This window comes from Drosophila miranda, chromosome 4, assembly GCF_003369915.1.
Source record: "Drosophila miranda strain MSH22 chromosome 4, D.miranda_PacBio2.1, whole genome shotgun sequence".
NCBI classification, from domain to species: Eukaryota; Metazoa; Arthropoda; class Insecta; order Diptera; family Drosophilidae; genus Drosophila; species Drosophila miranda.
In genome coordinates, this window is record NC_046677.1 from 24,597,514 (window position 1) to 24,608,187 (window position 10,674).

The window sequence follows — 10,674 nt, forward strand, 5'->3', positions numbered from 1 at the left end:
GTGAAAGATATAGTGTTTTTTAAGTTCAGAGGATACAAGAAAAATGTAGAATCGTTAATATTTTCCGCCTTTTTCCTCAAGTAGTTGAACTATTTTAATAGAGGGGGCTTAAGTGGGCTATGAGACGCTATATTGTTGTTGAGGAGTAAAAACTGCGGTCGGTCATACTAATTCTTAAACTACCGCGAATTCACGTTTTCTAGCGAAACTCTGGAGAAAATCAACCAACTATGCCGAAAATAAAGAAGAAGCAAGAATCCTCGTCGTCCGGCAGTGACAGTGGCCCCGATGACGTATGTTAACCATTAATCACTTAATAAATTGCGTCTAAACAGTTGTATGCCACACAGCGCAATCAGCCGGCAAGCAAGAAAGCGAAGGAATCTCCAGCTCCCGCAGTGGCGGCCAAAAAGCCTGCGTCTGGTGGCGGCGGAGATGGGGAAGCCACCACCTGGACGCTAGAGAGAATGCGTCAGGTACGCATCAACGAGTTCCGTGGCCGCAAAATGGTCGACATCCGTGAGTTCTACGAAAAGAACGGTGAAACATTGCCGGGCAAGAAGGGGATCTGCCTGTCGATACTGCAGTGGAAGAAACTGCTTGAACACGCCGACGAAATAACAAAAGCCGTCGAAAACTAATCTCCCTTACGTGCGTACGCACACCCACCAAAATGATAGCTGAGTCATAGCAGATAGAGTTTGTTTAACTAATGTTAAAGTACATTTATTTTGTAACTACAAAGAAATACAAATAAAAGATATCTTAGGCATAGCAATAACAATTAAAATAACCATTCTAAGGACGCCCGCCCAGCCCTCTCTAAAAGTAAACCGCCAGCAGAACGATGATGGTGACGAAGATGGCAAACGGCAGCCACGTCTTGAGGATACCCCAGATGCTAGTGTAGCGGCCGCAGACAAAGAGCCACATGCTGAGGATGATCATGTTCCAGCTGGTGCTGTTCTTGTAGCGCATATTGTTGAGGGCCGTTGCCACATGCGAGTGGCAGTTGTCGCAAAAAATATTGTGTATCCTGGTGCCGTACAGAACGGAAGCTTTGGACACAGCTTCGTCCCAGGCATTGGTGCCGCCCTGGGCGTACTTCGGGTGCAGGCGCAGGTAGCGCGTTGGATTGCCAAAGGCCATCTGGTCCTCGGAAACAAAATAGGCGCCGGCAAAGTCGCGTATCACCCCGTTGGAGGTGCAAATGCCCATGTGACCGATCATGGGAAATATCCATGTCAACACTGGGATAGGGGTCCACACAATGCAGTAGGGATAGCGATTTTCATCCTTGTTGACGGGCGGCAAACGTTCTGGTATTCCACTCATGGCCACAGTAGTGTCCTCCGATGGCTGCCTCTGGTGATTCGTGGGGCTGGACAATGACTCTGACGGCGACGGCATTATTACAGCTAAAGTATGAACGACAAACCACCAAATACAGTCACTTACTAATTAATTTGCGGCCGAAACGCTACTATATTATTGATCGAAAGTTTCCGATTGTGGGTAAACGTTTGTGATAAGATGAAAATAAAGCAGTACAAGTACACACAAGTCAAGCAGTGTGTGGTTGTGTTAGTTAATGTACAAACAAATCAAACCCACACAGTGATATTTATTTACATTGACAGTGTTGGAAAAGGTAACTGTAAACAGCTGTTGCTTCGAGGGCGTGAGAGTGAGTTCGAGGAAGTGTTTGGGGTTTTTGGTTGGGAAATTGTAATTGAAATCGAAACGTCTAGCAATGACACAGGTGTTCATAAATGGCGCAAGAGACGAGCTCAATGTGCAAGAGCACGATAGTTTGGGTAAGATTGCGGCAATAATATCTATAGACGCACTAAATGGTCTTAATTTCAGATGCCTCGGTGCAGGAGCTCATCCGAGCAGCAGCGGAGGCCAGGAAACAGGCCTATTGTCCTTACAGCAACTTTGCTGTGGGTGCTGCTCTCCGCACCAGTGATGGCTCCATCTACACGGGTTGCAACATAGAAAACGGCGCCTACGCAGCCAGCATTTGTGCCGAACGCACAGCTGCCGTCAAGGCCATTAGGTGAATATATTTATGTCAATGGAGCAATAGAACGAAGAGTATGTGTTATTTTCCTCTCTCAATGTTTCAGCGAGGGCAAGCGCGACTTTGTGGCCTGTGCTGTGGTGGCCCAACAGGACAATGGCTTTACCACTCCCTGCGGCGTCTGTCGCCAATTTCTATCGGAGTTCGTCAATGGCAAGGACATCCCTTTGTATGCAGCCCAGCCGACCAATTTGCCGCTGCGTGTCCTCTGCACCAGTGTGCTCCAACTGCTGCCCAATGGTTTCCGCTTTCTCAATGGCAAATAGAGGACAGCAAGGGCAGGGATCGGTTTTAAGTGAAATATTTTATGTGTAATTCCCATTTTGTTATGTGTAAACCCACCCTTTCCCTCTTGTTGATTGAACTGCTGCTGAAAACAGGCATCGCATCTGTGTGTGTTTTCACTTTTCCGAGCTGGCGCTTCCATTGATGATAATTTGTCGTATGCGCTCTGGCGGCTCTTGTTAAGCGTATCGCTCTCTCACTCGGTCTCTCGGAGACTCTCCCTCGCTCTATGTTAGCAGAGTTTATTTTTGCCACCACCATAATAACAACAACACAGAGAGCTATCAGACGTATCCATTGATAACGTTGGTCGGCAGCGTCACCACAAACCGTCCATTCGCCAGCGGACGTTCGAAGGAGAAACACCGAACCGCGCACCCACTTGGTCAGCCTCCTCCATAAACCACCGAAAAATATTGAATAATAATCATGGCGCACCTGATGGAGAACTTTGCACGCCCCGAAAAAACCGAAGAGGTGGTCACATATGGCAGTCTTGGTAAGATTCTCCCAATTCTCCCCAATTGTGGTATCTGTGATGTTTTGGCTTTCAGATCCCGCAGTTCAAGAGCTTCTGCTCGCCGCCTCTGAAGTGCGTCAGCGTGCCTATGTCCCATACAGTGGCTTTAAAGTGGGTTCAGCCTTCCGGGCCACTGCCACCAATCAAATCTTCACCGGCTGCAATGTGGAGAATGCCGCATTCACGCCCTGCTCTTGCGCCGAGCGTACAGCCCTCGCCAAAGCGGTCAGCGAGGGCGCCACCGAGTTCTCGGTGGGCGCTGTCCTGGCATACGAACCGGATGTTTTTACCACACCCTGTGGCGTGTGCCGGCAGTTCATTCGGGAGTTTGCCACCAGCGATATTCCCATCTACATAGCTCAGGCCATTGATGAGAGGATTGCGAATAAAGAGGAGCCCCTGCGCAGCGATGATCCCGTGCTGTGCACATCCATTTTCAATCTGTTGCCGAGTAGTTTTCGCACCTATAGAAAGTAGTACTAGTACAGGCCACAAGCAGAGCCCCAGAGCTGCCCCCCTAATCAAAATTAATCTATATCTTTTTAATCTAATCATTTGAAATAAAAAAATTACACTATTTAACAAGAGATTCGCTTGTGCGGGGTTTTGAATTAACAGATTGAAGATAATACTTGTTCATACTTGGTCATATATTGGAAGATTAAAGTTTATCTTATCGATAAACCCTCCAAGCAATACACAATATTCGCAATAAATGAAGTCACCGAAAAGTGCATATGTATACATGTATATTCTCAGAAAAAAAATCTTAATAAAGGGGAGTCCCCGTCATTAATACTCATAAGAAACTCATCTGAAAAGTGCATAGAAACTCTCAGAAAAAAACCCATATACGGAAATCCCCGTTTGTAAAATGGTTCCCAATCATAGCAGGCTATGATCTGCAATCAATACCATCTGGTTGCCCTTTCTCTTTTCTGTCATTTGATATTTTAGCTCCTTTATCAATAAATTCCAGTTTTTACTTTCGGCTTCCACAAAAAAAGTCAAATTAAATTTGAACCTAAAATCATGTCTGATAAACGAAAATTGCTTAAGAAATACATGAAATGTCTCGACGAGATGAAGAGCGAGCTGAAGAGGCGTCAGCTTAAGAAGACCCTCAAGACCCACATAAAGGCCTTGAACGATTTGGAATGCCAGATAAAGCGACGAGAGGGCAAGCATACTGGTGGAAAACGTGGACGGGTCTGTGATTCATCAAATCTGCCGCATCCCCAGATTCTGGAGGAATACACCACACCATACTGTCGTTTAAGTGAGTACCAAGAAAAGAAGAGATCCCTCTGAAAGAAATATTCTTCGCATTTCCACAGGCGAAGAGGCCAGGGAACTGCTAGAGGCTGCTGTGGTCGCTCGTAAAGAGGCCTATGTGCCTTACAGTAAGTTTCCTGTGGGCGCCTCCTTCCGCTCCAAGTGCGGCTACGTATATTCCGGCTGTAACATTGAGAATGTGGCCTTTACGCCGGGTTGCTGTGCCGAGCGTACGGCCCTGGCCAAGGGTGTGAGCGAGGGACAACTGACGTACACTGCGGGTGCTGTGGTGGCCTATCATCCAAAGGGTTTCACCACGCCGTGCGGCGTGTGCCGTCAGTTTTTACGAGAATTTGCCTGCCGGGATTTCCCGATCTATGTAGCCAATGCCCCGTGCCCGGACAGGGAGGGCGCCATACCGGCCATCAGGGACGAAGATGAGGTGCTGGTCACCTCTGTGTATCGCCTACTGCCCCACAGCTTCAGTACTTTCGAATAAAGCAGTAACTTTAATCGTGAATATAGATTCTTAAACATATTTCACTACGGGTTCCCCCGAACCGTATATGGCATACTCGCTCTTCTTGGAAAACGGTGTGATGGCCTCGTACACCATCAGGGGCTTCACATCCACATTGAAATTCATGGCGCGGAACTGCGGATCAATGTAGTTGTCGCGCACTTCTGTGCTCATGCCCGTATGGGGCACCGATTTGGTTGTGTTCTGGAACTCGCAACGCCGCTTTGGACAGTCTTTGGCCGGAAAGTCATCGCACATTGTGGCATCCGGGTAGCGAGCGACTTTCTTCGATGGCTTATGCTCTTCGGACCAGTTCCAGAATGTCACATTATCGTGGGCTGCGATCCCACCAGACAGTTCGTTCGGGGGATATCGCACGTACGCGAGATTGTATGTGGTAGCCGAGGGATCCGTGTACTTGCTATAACCAATCTTTGAGCGATCGATTATCAGTTTGGTGGCCTCCACAGGTGTTTGCATGGGTATGCGTATGGGATCGAGCTCCACTGGCAATATTTTCTCCACAAAAGTATCCTGGGTCACGCTGCTTATGGGTTTTATTTTGCGCTTTATAAAGCGCAAATTTCCCTGCTCGAAAGGCTTCATGTACTGGGATTTCATGTTGAGCGAAGGATTGCGCAAAATATTCGGATCGGCGTACTAAAAAAAGCGAACAAAGGGAGTCTATTATCCTTCGTAAAGCAGCTTCGAAACCCACCTACCTGCCACTCATATTTGGCCTCATATTCGGTGAACTGTTTGTCATGCATCAGGGGATCCCGCACATAGTTATTGTGGCTACAGTACTTGGCATTCATTCTGTTACCCATCCGCAGGTCCGTGATATGGCGATGGCCGCGGTACGTGGAGGTACGCATATCCGACACTTTTGTGCTCGCCGGCTGCTTATAATCGTAGCAACCGAAATCATCCATGGCTAAAGTGATTTATCAACTAAAAACTAAACAGAATATAGCGAAAACAATTTGGAAGCGACTTTGATGAAAGAATGAGTGTTATTCTTGTTAAGCTAAATTTTGGAACGTTTTGTGCTGTTGCTGTTGCCAGTGGCTACCGGTTCCAAGCAATGGCTATTGTAAATATGCGATACAATTATTGACAGCTAATAAACAGCTGGCGTTTTTCTGTACAATAATAATCCACGTTTTATATTCAGGTTTTCAATACAATACAATATAGATATATGTATTTGTTTGTAGTTTATAGAGGAATGCTCGTTAGACAAATATAAAAGCGCTCTGTTTTACAAAACAAATTGAATATTCGTTATTACAATACAAATAAGAGGGAGTATGTATGTCGACAGCGCTCCTTGGGCTATACGATACCGATACGGATATTGCTGCCCGTATAATAATAAACTGTTTGCTTAGCAATTAAACAATTGATTTACTTCATCTTCAATGTGGGGGGAGAGTTTCGTGGCGATGTGAAAACAATGTGCGTATGACTCTTAGCCTCAAGCTATCTCCTTAATGGAGATCAGCGATTGACGCAGATATTCATATTGGGTTTTGGCATGTTTTATCTCCAGTTCGGAGAGCTCCACGAGACTGTAAATAAGAGTGGCTTATAATAAGAAACTCTCAAGAATAAAAGCATAAGCAACCTACCTCTTTTTGATGGCCGCCACACGGCGATTGCGAAAGCCAATCAACTCTTCTTTGCCGCAGGCAGACATTGATTCAAACTTCTCACAAGCCTCCGCCTGAGCAGTTTCAGCCTAAATGATGATCAAATGAAAGGGATTAGTTTGATTATTTAATAGTATTCGTGTGGGCCACACAAGGCATGCTATAGTAGAGTGCTATAAATGTGTAGTACATGCAGCAATTAATGTGGGGGTCGAGACACATCTACGGATTTTAAGTGAACGATATAAAAACGTTATGCCAAATACCTCTTGCACCTCCAAAGGCTGCAGACAATAAACACGCACAAAGAGTGACAGAGGAGGAGGGAAGACAGCAGAAGCACAGAGGCGGAAAGGCAGAGCAGAATGCGTATATTATGGATGGTAAGACACAGTTTGTTTTTATAATTAGTGAAGCGTGTGTATAATTTGACCCGCTGCAAAACCGTTCTGAGGGAAAAACAATTGCACTGTAAGAGCTCTTCAAAAATCTTACCGCATGAACGTCTTTGTTCTTGGAGCGAGCCTTTTCCAAATTGCGATTGGCCGTCTCGTAGGCGGCTAGGCAGCGCAGGCGTCGTATGAGCAGTGCCTTGGCCGCATCACTGTCCCGTTGATAGTAGCGCAAAGTGTCACCCAGTTTCAGATCCTGATCACTGGCCACACGGGTTTCTAGATTCTAAAATAAACAAAGGTTTGGCTCAGGTGGAAACCGTAACGATGTAGAGATAACACACACCTTAATCCGTTCAAATATCTCTGCTGTTTTGGCCACAAATGTCTCCACATTGCCCTTCTCTGTGGTGGACAACTGGGTGAGGGCATTCGAGATTTTCTGATGCGAATCGCCCACATCCTTGTGACGTTGTGTCATCTTCTCGGTGCGGATGGCAGCCTCACGCAAATGGCCATGGTATTCGGTGAGGAATTGCAATTCGTTCTCAAAGAAGTCATTCACATCGCGCACGGTGGCGCTCAGCAGTATTTCATCCGTAGTCTTGCCCAGGGACTTGACAAAGCCCCCAAAGATGGCCATCTTCTTGCGCGGCTTGGCGCACAGATCCTGATCGTATTCGAGAAAGACTTTCAAATGCTGATCCACGCGAAAGACGGGATGACTGGCCAGGCGACGCAGAAATACCTCGTGCATGGCTACTGTCTTTTTAAAGGTGGCCAAGTACTCGCTGTAGAGGTTTTCCACAGGAATGAATGGAATTTTAATTGAAAACTGCGTGTTTACTTACGCCTCCAGCTCGGACTTCATTTTCTTAAACTCCTCTTTGGTCATGTTGCCCTCGCCCTCGCCCAGGCGCTGCAGTTTCTCCCGCGAGGCATCAAAGTCGGGTCGCGGTGGACAGGGGGGAATCTGAATATGATTTAAAATTGCCCTCAATTAGTACTTTGTTCGGGGCATCGTGTTTTATAGGTGGACTCACAATATAGCCCGCATAGTCTTCGTTCTCCTCTATGCGATCGTGCAGCCACACAAACTCTTCGTGCTGCCTCACCACATTGTTGTCTTTTTTCGCGAATCCTGGCAGCGTAGTCCGCGTATGCACTGTGAACTTTACCTTCTCTTTCTCGCTCAGCGCATCGGAGATCTCCACATGCAGGGCATTCTCCCCCAGAGCAGCGGGCGTCACCGGTGCCGAAGAGGAGCTGTCCGGCGATGTGGCCGAACCGCTGCCATTTGTTGCTGTTGCTGTTCCTGTTGCTGCCGGTGGTCCTGCCAGTGGATTACTTGTGGGCGACGCTATCTCCAGGGTAGGCCCATTGTTGGTCGAGGAGGGACTGTTTAGTATATTTGACTCATCCGTGCCGTCCTACAAGTGCAACAAACCTTTTATTATACACACTCTAATTACGCCCATATTTTTGTTGATAAGAATTTTCTTTGTGTGCGTGTAAGGCGTCATTGAAATTGCTTTCAAATGCACTCGGAACTCTCTGTGCATCGCATTTTACCGCAATAACTCTTGCTGTGAGCGAAGCTTACCATCATTTTGGAAATGTTAAATTATAACAATTAAATCGTGGTTAAAAAACAATATTATTTATAAATTACAGGCGTGTGACCGACCGTCAGAAATATACAGAAACATACTGTTTCATTTGAAAAATATACCGTAAATATACTGACGCATTCAAGTTCAATCTTGCATATTCCTCGTTTTTGATATTCCGTCGAATATTACTAGCTATATAGAACATTTAGCCATGCCATCATAATTTTATACGACTGATGAATCAATTTTCTATTTAACTGGTTCATTTTTATTACTTGCTTTTATTGCATTTTGCGTAAAAAAAGGTTTTAGCGAAAAAGGTCAAACAAATGAAACGTAATATAACGTAAGAGAAAAATCGTTCCAATTGTTCAATTTCTTTATTCCTCTGCCCACATAGTTTTTCGGGAGAGTCCTGCCAGTCGACTGCCATCGGAAAAAAGGACATCCATTTTTTCACGATTTTCGCAAGAAATCATGAGTTACATCATTAAATTTGCCAAAAATCGGCCTCATTTTCGAGGTCGAGATTTTGATGCCGATCGACAGTATGGATCCTCGCGATCCTGGGAGACTTGGTCCTGCACCGATCTGGCCCTATTCATGTGAGATATAGCCTTCCGAAGATTTGGATTTGCACATCGTTACAATACTGGTTTTTTCTTTAGGCTATATCTCTGGTATCCGGCAGACGATCGGGGCGTGGCATATCTCTTCGCAATCGGGAAGTTTAGATTTACAATTTCAGCGTAAGGAATAAACCAGAATTTTAATTAAATGCTCAGCCAAAAGAATTAGGCCCCGTATCTCGGCCAAGCTGGGCCGGATCGGAGAAAGGCCTCCTCTCCCAGTTAAGCATCAAGTGGACGGAGAAATCAAGCTTATCCTCGCCCGGACGGACAAGCAGCTGCTCGAGATGAAAATGTCGTAGTTTTTGAATCTGAAGCACAAATATTTCACCGACTACAAGTGGAAGGGTAAGTGAATCCAAATTCTTCCTAGTAGTATCTTACCTTGCCTTACACGCTGTATACTTTTCAGTTCCCAGGCCCCCAGATCCCCCCAGATCATACAATCGCTGGTCAGAGGACATTTTAAGCGTGAAGGAACCCCCCAGAATCCGTGCCATCCAGGACGCTCGTACGTTCGCCGCTCGGCGGGCAGTTGGTGCTTTCCACCGCTGAATCAGGACTCATACAGGATGCATAGAATATAGAATATATGTATATAGAATAGAATATAGAGTAACAATCCTATCTGTAATTCAGCTTGTGTCAAAAAGTCCTTTTGATTATAATAAACAAAATTATCAAAAATTTTTGCTTCGTTTCTCTATCTGGGAAATCTGGGAAAAAATATCCTTGATCATGGGTAAGGACTTCATTAAGGATATTTTCAGATCACGAATAGGCCCACAAAAAAACGAGAAACGAGAGTTATATTTATAACTGGGGAAAATATCCTTGATCCTTGAGAAGGACTCCATCAAATCAAGGATTTTCTTACGGTCACAGGAAGTCATAGCACGCCCAGATCGGGCTATAAATACCCTAGAAAGCTAAATATGTATAGCTGGGGATGTTGTAACATAGTCCTTGTGCAAGGATCAAGCATATTGTTTTCCGATCACAGGAAGCAATGGCATGCCCAGATTGACCCTGAAATAACTGAGAAAACAAGCTAAATAGGGCTGGAGGAACTATCCTTGATCCCTGATCCTTGATCCGTGATCCAGGAATCCGTGGCACGGCATGTTCGGCCCACGAATAACCGAGAAACCGAAATATATATAGCTGGGGAAATTTTCCTAGATCCTTGATAAGGACATCCATCAAATCAAGGATATTTTTCGGTCACTGGAAGATGTGGCACGCCAGGATAGGCCCACAAATGGCGGAGTTACGGATTATTATTGTTTAATAATACAAAAAAGTTGTTGTTGTACAACAACAACCATCAGAATAGCGGCCACACAAAAAACAGAAAACGAGAATTTCAGGTCTGGGATACCAGGCGAACAGAAATCAGCAGAAGGTCGCTGGGTTTTTTTTTGAAATTTTTAAAATTTTCAACCGTTTTTCGCAACCCAAAAGTATGCAACAGCATTGCTTGATTCTGATTTAGTTTAACACCATATGTGGGGAATTTGTTGCATACTTTTGGGTTGCGAAAAACGGTTGAAAATTTTAAAAATTTAAAAAAAAAACCCAGCGACCTTCTGCTGATTTCTGTTCGCCTGGTATCCCAGACCTGAAATTCTCGTTTTCTGTTTTTTGTGTGGCCTCTATTCTGATGGTTGTTGTTGTACAACAACAACTTTTTTGTATT

The 10,674-nt window shown here is 45.3% G+C and overlaps 7 protein-coding genes across 9 annotated transcripts; 4 read left to right on the forward strand and 3 right to left on the reverse strand.

Moving 5' to 3' along the window:
• The first annotated feature begins 145 nt into the window (after positions 1-145).
• On the forward strand, positions 146-778 carry LOC108162792 (RNA polymerase II transcriptional coactivator). The gene is made up of 2 exons (XM_017297692.2): positions 146-293; positions 351-778. Exons 1-2 carry the CDS (start codon positions 231-233, stop codon positions 639-641), a joined length of 354 nt encoding a protein of 117 aa, XP_017153181.1. The 5' UTR covers positions 146-230; the 3' UTR covers positions 642-778.
• LOC108162788 (transmembrane protein 222) lies at positions 711-1,574 on the reverse strand. Of its 2 annotated transcripts, XM_017297689.2 has the most exons (2): positions 1,459-1,574; positions 711-1,394 (listed from the first exon to the last, which is right to left on the reverse strand). In XM_017297689.2, the coding sequence occupies exon 2, from the start codon at positions 1,333-1,335 to the stop codon at positions 823-825; it is 513 nt and encodes a 170-aa protein (XP_017153178.1). In that variant the 5' UTR covers positions 1,336-1,394; positions 1,459-1,574; the 3' UTR covers positions 711-822. The 2 variants fall into 2 exon arrangements, with proteins under 2 accessions (XP_017153178.1, XP_017153177.1); XM_017297688.2 differs by lacking the exon at positions 1,459-1,574 and having other exon boundaries at positions 711-1,452.
• An 83-nt stretch (positions 1,575-1,657) lies between these two features.
• On the forward strand, positions 1,658-2,469 carry LOC108162791 (cytidine deaminase). The gene is made up of 3 exons (XM_017297691.2): positions 1,658-1,817; positions 1,870-2,062; positions 2,133-2,469. The coding sequence occupies exons 1-3, from the start codon at positions 1,754-1,756 to the stop codon at positions 2,350-2,352; spliced, it is 477 nt and encodes a 158-aa protein (XP_017153180.1). The 5' UTR covers positions 1,658-1,753; the 3' UTR covers positions 2,353-2,469.
• Positions 2,470-2,571: 102 nt separating this feature from the next.
• LOC108162789 (cytidine deaminase) lies at positions 2,572-3,480 on the forward strand. The gene is made up of 2 exons (XM_017297690.2): positions 2,572-2,870; positions 2,926-3,480. The coding sequence occupies exons 1-2, from the start codon at positions 2,801-2,803 to the stop codon at positions 3,366-3,368; spliced, it is 513 nt and encodes a 170-aa protein (XP_017153179.1). The 5' UTR covers positions 2,572-2,800; the 3' UTR covers positions 3,369-3,480.
• A 345-nt stretch (positions 3,481-3,825) lies between these two features.
• LOC108162785 (cytidine deaminase) lies at positions 3,826-4,690 on the forward strand. The gene is made up of 2 exons (XM_017297685.2): positions 3,826-4,170; positions 4,229-4,690. The coding sequence occupies exons 1-2, from the start codon at positions 3,924-3,926 to the stop codon at positions 4,663-4,665; spliced, it is 684 nt and encodes a 227-aa protein (XP_017153174.1). The 5' UTR covers positions 3,826-3,923; the 3' UTR covers positions 4,666-4,690.
• LOC108162784 lies at positions 4,656-5,800 on the reverse strand. Its single transcript, XM_017297684.2, has 2 exons — positions 5,409-5,800; positions 4,656-5,346 (listed from the first exon to the last, which is right to left on the reverse strand). Exons 1-2 carry the CDS (start codon positions 5,619-5,621, stop codon positions 4,696-4,698), a joined length of 864 nt encoding a protein of 287 aa, XP_017153173.1. The 5' UTR covers positions 5,622-5,800; the 3' UTR covers positions 4,656-4,695.
• Positions 5,801-5,826: 26 nt separating this feature from the next.
• LOC108162783 (sorting nexin-32) lies at positions 5,827-8,444 on the reverse strand. 2 transcript variants are annotated; one of them, XM_017297681.2, is made up of 8 exons: positions 8,337-8,444; positions 7,777-8,163; positions 7,585-7,706; positions 7,080-7,524; positions 6,837-7,019; positions 6,608-6,625; positions 6,321-6,430; positions 5,827-6,260 (listed from the first exon to the last, which is right to left on the reverse strand). In XM_017297681.2, exons 1-8 carry the CDS (start codon positions 8,340-8,342, stop codon positions 6,167-6,169), a joined length of 1,365 nt encoding a protein of 454 aa, XP_017153170.1. In that variant the 5' UTR covers positions 8,343-8,444; the 3' UTR covers positions 5,827-6,166. The 2 variants fall into 2 exon arrangements, with proteins under 2 accessions (XP_017153170.1, XP_017153172.1); XM_017297683.2 differs by lacking the exon at positions 6,608-6,625.
• Between the last annotated feature and the right edge of the window lie 2,230 nt (positions 8,445-10,674).

What these genes read in the sequence shown, in the direction of transcription:
- LOC108162792 (XM_017297692.2), top strand. Translation starts at nt 231, where the DNA reads ATGCCGAAAATAAAGAAGAAGCAAGAATCCTCGTCGTCCGGCAGTGAC. An exon ending in GTGACAGTGGCCCCGATGAC is followed by an intron (nt 294 to 350) that starts GTATGTTAACCA and finishes TATGCCACACAG; the next exon opens with CGCAATCAGCCGGCAAGCAA.
- LOC108162788 (XM_017297688.2), bottom strand. Translation starts at nt 1,410, where the DNA reads ATGCCGTCGCCGTCAGAGTCATTGTCCAGCCCCACGAATCACCAGAGG.
- LOC108162791 (XM_017297691.2), top strand. Translation starts at nt 1,754, where the DNA reads ATGACACAGGTGTTCATAAATGGCGCAAGAGACGAGCTCAATGTGCAA. An exon ending in GCAAGAGCACGATAGTTTGG is followed by an intron (nt 1,818 to 1,869) that starts GTAAGATTGCGG and finishes TCTTAATTTCAG; the next exon opens with ATGCCTCGGTGCAGGAGCTC. An exon ending in GCTGCCGTCAAGGCCATTAG is followed by an intron (nt 2,063 to 2,132) that starts GTGAATATATTT and finishes TCAATGTTTCAG; the next exon opens with CGAGGGCAAGCGCGACTTTG.
- LOC108162789 (XM_017297690.2), top strand. Translation starts at nt 2,801, where the DNA reads ATGGCGCACCTGATGGAGAACTTTGCACGCCCCGAAAAAACCGAAGAG. An exon ending in GGTCACATATGGCAGTCTTG is followed by an intron (nt 2,871 to 2,925) that starts GTAAGATTCTCC and finishes TTTGGCTTTCAG; the next exon opens with ATCCCGCAGTTCAAGAGCTT.
- LOC108162785 (XM_017297685.2), top strand. Translation starts at nt 3,924, where the DNA reads ATGTCTGATAAACGAAAATTGCTTAAGAAATACATGAAATGTCTCGAC. An exon ending in CACACCATACTGTCGTTTAA is followed by an intron (nt 4,171 to 4,228) that starts GTGAGTACCAAG and finishes GCATTTCCACAG; the next exon opens with GCGAAGAGGCCAGGGAACTG.
- LOC108162784 (XM_017297684.2), bottom strand. Translation starts at nt 5,621, where the DNA reads ATGGATGATTTCGGTTGCTACGATTATAAGCAGCCGGCGAGCACAAAA. An exon ending in AGGCCAAATATGAGTGGCAG is followed by an intron (nt 5,347 to 5,408) that starts GTAGGTGGGTTT and finishes CGCTTTTTTTAG; the next exon opens with TACGCCGATCCGAATATTTT.
- LOC108162783 (XM_017297681.2), bottom strand. An exon ending in AAGACTATGCGGGCTATATT is followed by an intron (nt 7,707 to 7,776) that starts GTGAGTCCACCT and finishes AATCATATTCAG; the next exon opens with ATTCCCCCCTGTCCACCGCG. An exon ending in AGATATTTGAACGGATTAAG is followed by an intron (nt 7,020 to 7,079) that starts GTGTGTGTTATC and finishes TGTTTATTTTAG; the next exon opens with AATCTAGAAACCCGTGTGGC.